The sequence below is a fragment of the Vigna umbellata genome, chromosome 1, assembly GCF_029865625.1.
Source record: "Vigna umbellata cultivar VRB3 chromosome 1, Vumbellata_1.0, whole genome shotgun sequence".
Taxonomy (NCBI): Eukaryota; Viridiplantae; Streptophyta; class Magnoliopsida; order Fabales; family Fabaceae; genus Vigna; species Vigna umbellata.
Window position 1 is genome coordinate 86,407,130 of NC_142165.1, and position 8,616 is coordinate 86,415,745.

General features: G+C 32.5%; 2 protein-coding genes and 1 non-coding gene across 3 annotated transcripts; 1 reads left to right on the top strand and 2 right to left on the bottom strand.

Annotated features, from left to right (window-relative positions):
• Positions 1–1,449: 1,449 nt before the first annotated feature.
• On the bottom strand, positions 1,450–3,766 carry LOC124837181 (uncharacterized). Its single transcript, XM_047312474.2, has 3 exons — positions 3,619–3,766; positions 1,981–2,094; positions 1,450–1,854 (listed from the first exon to the last, which is right to left on the bottom strand). The coding sequence occupies exons 1-3, from the start codon at positions 3,643–3,645 to the stop codon at positions 1,723–1,725; spliced, it is 273 nt and encodes a 90-aa protein (XP_047168430.1). The 5' UTR covers positions 3,646–3,766; the 3' UTR covers positions 1,450–1,722.
• Positions 3,767–3,780: 14 nt separating this feature from the next.
• On the top strand, positions 3,781–3,854 carry TRNAI-AAU (transfer RNA isoleucine (anticodon AAU)). Its single transcript has one exon. It is a non-coding gene; the product is annotated as a tRNA-Ile (tRNA).
• A 1,340-nt stretch (positions 3,855–5,194) lies between these two features.
• On the bottom strand, positions 5,195–8,406 carry PAD2 (proteasome alpha subunit D2). The gene is made up of 3 exons (XM_047312473.2): positions 8,125–8,406; positions 7,582–7,996; positions 5,195–5,647 (listed from the first exon to the last, which is right to left on the bottom strand). Exons 1-3 carry the CDS (start codon positions 8,295–8,297, stop codon positions 5,486–5,488), a joined length of 750 nt encoding a protein of 249 aa, XP_047168429.1. The 5' UTR covers positions 8,298–8,406; the 3' UTR covers positions 5,195–5,485.
• Between the last annotated feature and the right edge of the window lie 210 nt (positions 8,407–8,616).

Below are 8,616 nucleotides of genomic sequence, written 5' to 3' on the forward strand. Positions count from 1 at the left end.
CGAAACAAATCATAGTTCAAGTAAGTATTAATAAGGCTAAAATAGAAAAAACATCACATTGTAATGTCAATACGTGTGTAACTAAAAACTACTTAGTTGTCTGTATTTCTACACCGAGATACAAACTAAAATCTGCCCCAAATTGTACAATTATAATTATAATTATATATATAAAACTTTAAATTAATGATAACATTAATATAACATAAATATCTAATTACGAAACATACATATAATACAGCTTATACTAACAAATTAGCTGGACTAATATAAAGTTTCATTATTTTTTTTTTCTATTTGTACTTTCAAATAAGTTTTATAATTTTAAAATGTAATATATTTCACACGTATAATTTGTAATGAATAAATAAATGGAACTTTAAAATTTTGTAGTTCTTCTATCATATATAATTAAAAAACCTGAACAACTTAATTAATGGGATTATTTCATAATTAAATAATTATAACTTGAACTACTTAATTAATAGATACAAATCACAATCATTCATAATAATATACTTTTTTTATTTCTGTATTTTAAAAATACTCATTAACATTCTACTAAAGAAGCACTTATATATTTTATTTTATTTATATTTGCATTAAAGTCCTTAAATATACTAATAGGCTAATAGTTTTTAATAAAAACATTTTATAATTATTTATTTATTTTATATTAAATTTATTTTAAAAAAATCTACCCTTTTGTATTATATTAGAAAGTGATTTATAATAAAATACATTTTATACTGTTAATACATAATAATTACATCATTCACTTTTTTATTTATAAAATTTTAATTTCTATATTATAAAATTTAATTTAATTTGATTTTTTAATTAATGTTATTTTTAAATAAATAAAGAAAATAAATCAGTTTATTCAAAATATTGAAAATGTCTATAACTTGTTAGAAATATAAAATAGATCAATATTTACTTAAACACTATATTAAATATAAGTACCATTATGTTAAAAGAATAAATAAACTAATCCATTTTAAGACTGAAATAGGTATATGTTTATCATGTAGAAATAAACTTGATGCATATTTAAAAGAGAAAGATTTTTCTTGCTGTACTCTAGCCATCCAATCAAAACTTATCTAAATCATTTTTTCCTCTCTTAAACAATGATGACTATCTAAAATCCTTGATTATTAAAAATATATTTCAGAAGGCATAAAACTTGGAAAATAATAGAAAAACTAAAAATACTTCCATAAATTTTAGAAAAAAAATAAAAAAAACATATTTGAACAGAGTCTCATTCTTCTTCGTATTAATCACAGTCTCAATTAAAACTTATAAAATTCAATGATGCTCCTCCCAAAATACCACCAAAGACATAACAAAATTTCCCTCTTGAATGTTCAATTTTCAAAAATAAGATTTATATTTTACAGAAAGATATATATACAGGCATAAGTTCAACAAGATAAACTTACATTGAGTGAAGACAAGCGTCTACTTGTTATTAAGTATTTGTGTGCAAAGATACATACTAAGGTAGGTAGAATCATGCTAAAATAAGGTAAAATCACTTTAAACGATAATTACTTACTAAAGTAACTAAATTTAAACCATACTACAGCACACTTGAAATTGAAATGACTGAACTTGATTATCAATACCAATCTATAACCATTGGATGGATGAGTATGGCATCGTAATCATAATATATGGGTTTTAACATGCCACACAACCCAAACAAAAACATGGTCATAGTGCACGGAAACTGTCTCCTCTGTCAAGTCTTGCTGTTCCTGTGCTTGATGACTCACCCATTGGATCAGGAGATGCTGCATTCTGTGGTGATTCCCTATTTAGAGAAGAAGGCATACCTGAAATCTCCTGAAAAATGTTATAAAAAGTATGATCAAACAAAATTAATGCAAATAACAAAAGTATGGATCTACATCTGCCGTATGACAATACATGTAATCTAAATGAGAAAATAACAAAAATATGTTCTTCTACCTTCATCAGATGAAGTCTGAAATTGAATGGTTGAATCTTGCATCCAATACATGCCAGCGCAAATCTTGAATAATGAAACAACACATCAGCAGAAGCTTGCTTATTATCTTCTGTCTGCAATAAAATTTACTTTTTTCAAATAAATGATTTGGAGAATATGAGTATATACAAAATCCTATGTACAGTAATAATGTTTAGAAGGAAATAAAAATAATGTTTTGTCAAAATCAGTATACTGCAGGCAAAATTGAATCTATTGTCAATGCTAAAGCAAGGAATATTGTATGATTGCCAATGTTAAAACAAGGATATTGTATGAAAAATGTGAAATCAAACCAGTTTCCTTAAAGTTCCAGTGACCTTCTTTGTTTGATTGCACTGTGCATGTGTCCAAACCACCTTTACCAATTTTCTGTTTTCCTTTTCTCAATAGATGTCACTGACAAATCTCCTTATTTACACTTCAATTTTAAAATGCAGATTTAATGGTACTCCCACTTTTTTCTCTTGTTCCTTTAAAGGCCAAATTCTATAAAATATAGTATAGTATTGTGATGAAACTACACCGTTACTCCTCCTATGTGCCAAAAAAGAGAGGTTTGTATGACATACAAATTCCAAAGAACCATATATGAAAGATCCTCACTTGATGACTAGGTAAGTTTATTGTTCTGCCTTCTCATGCGTTCATGTTGAGAAAGTCAGTTAAGACAATAGGAGAACCCATTCGGAAAATACAAAATTCCAATCAGCAACAGTCGCTGAACTTCAGACAAGTCTCTGAGTGACTATTGGGTGTAGTTACAGACAAGGGTGTATGGATTTCTTCACATGCCATTAGAATCATCAAAACCATAGCTTTGTCAAATGAGAAAGCAATGCAAATCTTAAACAGAAAAACCAGATCAAAAATGGTCTCATTTTTGTCTTTCAACAGGGAGCACCACTAATTTCTAAAAGTGCAAAACCTTTGAAAATAACACCACTAGTGAAGTTGATCTGCCTGAACATTCGAGTCTAGCTTAACCTACAGCGCTATAATAACCTGAATTGAATCCATAACCTTAAATATCAGGGAATTCAAACAAAACCCTATCATACACATGATTCTGTTTTACATGGAATCTCTTCCAGACACGTTTGAACATTCTAAGTTGTTTCTGGATCTTCTAGTCGATGGGATTTTACCCAGGGAAAAGAAAACATGTGAATGGTACCTTGTCGCTAAAATGCACAACCTAAATTTTCAAAGCAAAATAGCAAAATCTTCAAGTAGTAATGGTTTATCTGCGAGAAAAGAGACGAAAGCTACAACTTTTTCCCGTAAATCAATAGAGTCTGGCCCAAGTAGAGACTTTCCAAGCAGATTTCAACACTAAACAGAGATGTAACCAGCGCTAAACCGTACCAGGATACAAGAACAATAAACAAATGAAAACAACAACAATAAAAAAAAAGAACAAAACTTCATGACACCAACAAGATCTTTTTAACATTGAAAGATGAAACTTCACAGATTTTTATCAAAGAGTTCTAGGAGATGGGAGAAAAATGAATTGAGAACTTGGTAACAAAGAAGGTTGAGAGCAGAAAAAATAACAATAATACAAGCTAGTTTTATTGGAGGAAGGAAGTTACCTCATTATCTTCTTTCATTTCTTTCATGGTGTATGTCAATCTGACGAAGTTCCCGATCCTCCCTTCTCGCGAGTTTGATAGAAGGCACCGAGAATGAAAAAGCTTTGATCTGCGTAATAACTATAATAAATATATATAAACGGCAAAAGATAATCAACAATTGGCCTATTAGCTCAGCTGGTTAGAGCGTCGTGCTAATAACGCGAAGGTCGCAGGTTCGAGACCTGCATGGGCCAATGTTTGTTTTTGTATTTTCATTTTATCGCTTTAGACATATCTGTAATAATCTGTAGTAGGATTTTAAACTTAGTTTAACACGATAAAGAAGAGATAACAAAATACTTATGTAATAAAAGAAAGTCATTTGGATTTTTATTTTATTGATTGTTCACTGTTGTTTCTCATTTTAATTAAAGTTGATGGGGTGGGATAGATAAGGGTTTTCAATTATTTTTACCTTTTGTATCCATATTTTTTTTGTTTTTTTAGTTATTGATGATGGTGGATTGAGTGAATTAAGGTTATCATTTTTTATATTTATTTGGTCCTTAGGTTCTGGTTATATAATATGAGAGTTTTATTTTGTAGGAATGTAATTCATATTTAAAATCTACTCTATGAGATATTGGATAAATTATTCATCATTCTATTATAGGAGATGAAATTCATGTCATACATAGACATTGGCCATGGAATTAATGTTTAAGGACAAATAATCCAAAGGAGGAAAAGAAAAGGAAAATAGAAAACAAAGAGAAGTCTAAACAAAGAAGTTTAATTGGATTTTAGTGATCTGATGCTTCATCTAAAAAAAGAATTATAATATTGATGAGCTACTACGTTATGATTTTGATGCGTGTGAACCTACGATTGTAATAAAGTTATTTAAAAAAAGAGAAAATGCTCAAAAAGAGAAAATGGTTAATTGGCATATAGTTCTTATCACTAGAACAATTTAAAGATGTCATTCTATATCATTACGTTCTAAAAATGGATAACAAAAGTTCTTATATTTTCCAATAACAATAGTAGTGATATAAACTTAACCTTTTAAAAGGTTGGATAGAGAAGTAGCATATTCTTTGTTTGTTGACACAAGTTTACAGTGGATTTAAATGTTATGTTCTTGTATTTTTAGAAATATTATTGGAATCTCACGTAAATATAGCGTGAGTGTCATTGTGCCAAATATCTAAGATTATAAGCAGGTTGTTATAGAAGAAAATCTTATTTAAATGTTATGGTCAATTAATTTCTCACATAAATGAAGCGCAAATATGGCGTACAACAAATTACGTTAAGATGCTACCATCAATATATGTTCTATAGGAAAACCAAAGAATCAAACACGAAATTACAACATTTTATTATATAGCAGTTCACATGATTTATCCACAATCAAATAACACCATTATTTCAATTTCACGTCATTAGAATTTCTTATAGAGATGGAAATATACTCTTTTTTTTTTCTACACAATGGACACATTTCCTAAATATGGTCGTATTTACTAGTATAAAGCACGAGTTCTTGCCATCGAAATGTTGTGGATCATGGAGTATCACCCGACTCAAGTTGAACTTGAATAACAATGGCATGCAATTAATTTGACCAATACTAAGTCATATGGCAGTACCCAAAAAACAGCAAAGAATTCAATTTTAAGTTAGGCCAACATCCATCGAGACCAGTTCAAGTGCTAAACAAAAGTAACATAAATCATGTCTTCTCCTTAGAAATGGTATTCTTTGCAGCCTCAACAACCGTTTTCTCTGTTTCAATCTCAGACACAATGCCATCAATTTTAGCTCCAGCGAGTACAGCCACAACCTAGCAAGAACACTGCGGAACACACTAAACAGAAAATCATGTCTCCTTCGGAGGGGCTTTCTTCGCAGCCTCAGCAGCTGCTTTCTCTGCTTCGATCTCAGCAACGATGGCATCAATTTCAGCTTCCTCCAGTTGACGCAGACCATGCTCCTTAGTCATCACAGCAACTTCTATATTTTTCCCTCCACTCTCAACAACCTAATCACATACGATGTCAAATAAAAATCACAAAGTGGAATGCAAAAAACCATGTTCCGAATGCATAACTATTAAAAGATAGTAATAACATTAATACTGTAATCATGCAACTGGAATAGGCAGAACCACTCGATCTATTTCAGAGTTTGATTGAACAGGCCAATTTACCACTATCAGATTTATCAACTTGCTCTGACAATATTAGAGTCGATATCATTATGTTAAGCAGCCCAAAATTTTGCATTTTAAGTGGCAAAAGACACAACTTATATAAAAGCTTTGAATGCAAACAAGTCATGTATAGTACATTTACTTCAATAATAATAAAAAAAAAACTCATCAAAAGAACCAGTCTGCAGCACTGAAAACGTCAGTCTTCAATGGGAAAATATTGCCCCAAGATAATTCCCCTTTCCCAAGTATGCAAAACACAAACCAAAAACAGGACTAGTTAAGAGTTCTGGACCTAGGGCATAACAAATACAAAAAACATAAACAACAGGGAAATTCCCAGAAAAATATTTTTCTAATTTAAGTAAAATTAATTAGTTAAGTGTTCATTGAAGCAAATATACGGTTAAACCATTAACAATATTACAACATTGTTAACCATTTATTTGGTTGATTGTTCCCGAACAACAAATATTTTACCAGAAATACCTAAATTATAATTCTGCTCAAAACAATAAGGTAATTAAGTGCCAAGGATTGTGAAATACAGCAACATAAGCTTCACTTTAGGTTGCTGACTATCCTAGATCATCTAGAAATGATCTAAATGACATATCCTAGTTCCTAATAATTTTATTTATCAGTAAAGACGAATTTAGCTAGCATCTATGCAAAATAAATTCGTAAGAGGAAAGGAAAAGTGCATCTTAAGTACCAATGATATCCTCATTCCTTCCAACTGTCTGACCTAGCTCTCATCTTTTATTTTATATTAAAATTTTCAAACGAAGAGCTTTTCAACCAAGTGCCACAAGTACCACATAAATGTATCACAAAGTTGTCTTGTTTTTCATATATTCATTTTGGTTTGGCTTAAATTCCTAAATACAATTACAGAAGGTTATTGGCATAGATCAATACAAAAAGAATATGAAAGATATAAACTATTAGATTAGATATCTGAGAAGTCATCATGAAGTTCTACAAAATTGTTATTTTAGTGAATTAAAATGAATTTGATGGTTTAAGTTGAGGTTGAATGACATGCTTATTTGCATTAAGTATATAATAATGTACCAGATAGCTTACAGACATATATCAACAAAGTTTAGTTAAGAGTCACATGCTAAAACATGGTTTCTGTTTACAACTATAAAACATTAATCAGTGCATGCGATTCGTGTTTTTATCTTACTCAACTATAAATATTCCAAAAGAATAATGCTATATATGTGTTACATAACAACTCCTATGGCTATATTAGTCATTGATTTTTAGAAAGAAGCCAGGTCTACATTAAGAATCAAAGAGAGAGACAAGATCTATGTATGAAGTTGAGTACTTTAGGCCAGCCTAATCTAGTGAAAATGTTACTTTGACTCAACTGCCCAATATATTATAAGGCATACCAAGCTCAGGACTATTAGATAGCTTTTGATAGAAAGGTTTGAACAGGATAGAACATAGTATATAGATTTTGTGCTATTTCGGTACATTTTAAAAAATACAACGGAATTGAACATAAAGATATAAAGTCGTATGTTATGATTCCACTAAAAAGGTAGAACCAAAGAGAACACATCAGGGTAGACCATTCCAATCCATTTCTTCCTCCCAGCAGAAACTACCTTGGCGTTCTTCCCAAGCCTTAAAAAACGTTAAAAGGCAGAACACGCAAAATGCAAGGCAAGGGTTTCTAGATAAACAACAAAACCAGGCAGGCAGGTATTCATTCACAAACAAAAGGCCAAAATGAAACTCACTTCAAGCAATGCACGAATAGCCAATTTCACAGTCTCCTGCCCAGAGGTCTCCTTGAAATTCTTCTCCAGAAACTCCCGAATCGAATTCGAGTTTCGGCCGGTGGCGTTGGCCTTCCACGCGGAAAACGTGCCAGAAGGGTCCGTCTGGTACAGTGAGGGGGCGCCAGTGTAGGGATCAAACCCAACAATGAGGGTGGAAAGCCCAAAGGGTCGCACACCACCACTCTGCGTGTACTTCTGCTGAAGCCCCGCAATGTAACGGGTGATATACTCAACAGTAACGGGATCCTCGACGGTGAGCCTGTGACTCTGACACTCCACACGTGCCCGGTTTATAAGCACACGTGCGTCGGCCTTCAGCCCCGCGCAGGCAAGCGCAATGTGATCATCGAGATTCACAATCTTCCTCACAGTCCTGCGAAACGACACAGAGTCAATTAGGGAGTAAGGCAAGTCTAGTTTGAAACGACGTCGTTGTCTCGGTGATCCCTAATCGAAGGGAAAGAGATCTGAAAAAAAAAGAAAGGGGAATTGGAATGGAACCTGGAGTCTTGGAGTTTGGCGGTGGATTTCTTCTCGACGCCGAGGACGACGTTGTCGGTGCCTCGGACGCCGACGGCGGCGTTACCTTTGCGGACGGCTTCGAGGGCATACTCGACCTGGAAGAGGTGACCGTCGGGGGAGAACACGGTGATTGCTCGATCGTACCTGGCCATTGTGCCGTGCTTTGTGTTTGCTACTAAGTTTTACTTCTGACTTGGGATTGCTAGCTCTCTCCTTGCCTCTCTATTCAAGCTTTTTGCTTCGGTGAAGAGAGTAAAGAACAAGAAAACGAAGAAAGTGCAGCTGCTTAGGCAACAAGTAGAGTAGTAACGTGTTGGGCTCACATTGGGCCTAGTCATGGAAACGGATAACCTACTTTACTAGTTCCACCATGGTTTTGCTAAGTCACATCCAATATTTTAATGAATTTTTTCTACTACAATACTATTTATCACACACAAAGTAAATATTCTATTCATACTTTAATGGTAT

Excerpts from the sequence above, each read along its gene's own strand:
- PAD2 (XM_047312473.2), bottom strand. The coding sequence starts at position 8,297 with ATGGCCAGGTACGATCGAGCAATCACCGTGTTCTCCCCCGACGGTCAC. Across the intron at positions 7,997-8,124 it reads GCCAAACTCCAAGACTCCAG|GACTGTGAGGAAGATTGTGA; the intron begins GTTCCATTCCAA and ends GTCGTTTCGCAG. Across the intron at positions 5,648-7,581 it reads CTATTCGTGCATTGCTTGAA|GTTGTTGAGAGTGGAGGGAA; the intron begins GTGAGTTTCATT and ends GTATGTGATTAG.
- LOC124837181 (XM_047312474.2), bottom strand. The coding sequence starts at position 3,645 with ATGAAAGAAATGAAAGAAGATAATGAG. Across the intron at positions 2,095-3,618 it reads AAATGAAAGAAGATAATGAG|ACAGAAGATAATAAGCAAGC; the intron begins GTAACTTCCTTC and ends ATTTTATTGCAG. Across the intron at positions 1,855-1,980 it reads TCAGACTTCATCTGATGAAG|GAGATTTCAGGTATGCCTTC; the intron begins GTAGAAGAACAT and ends AACATTTTTCAG.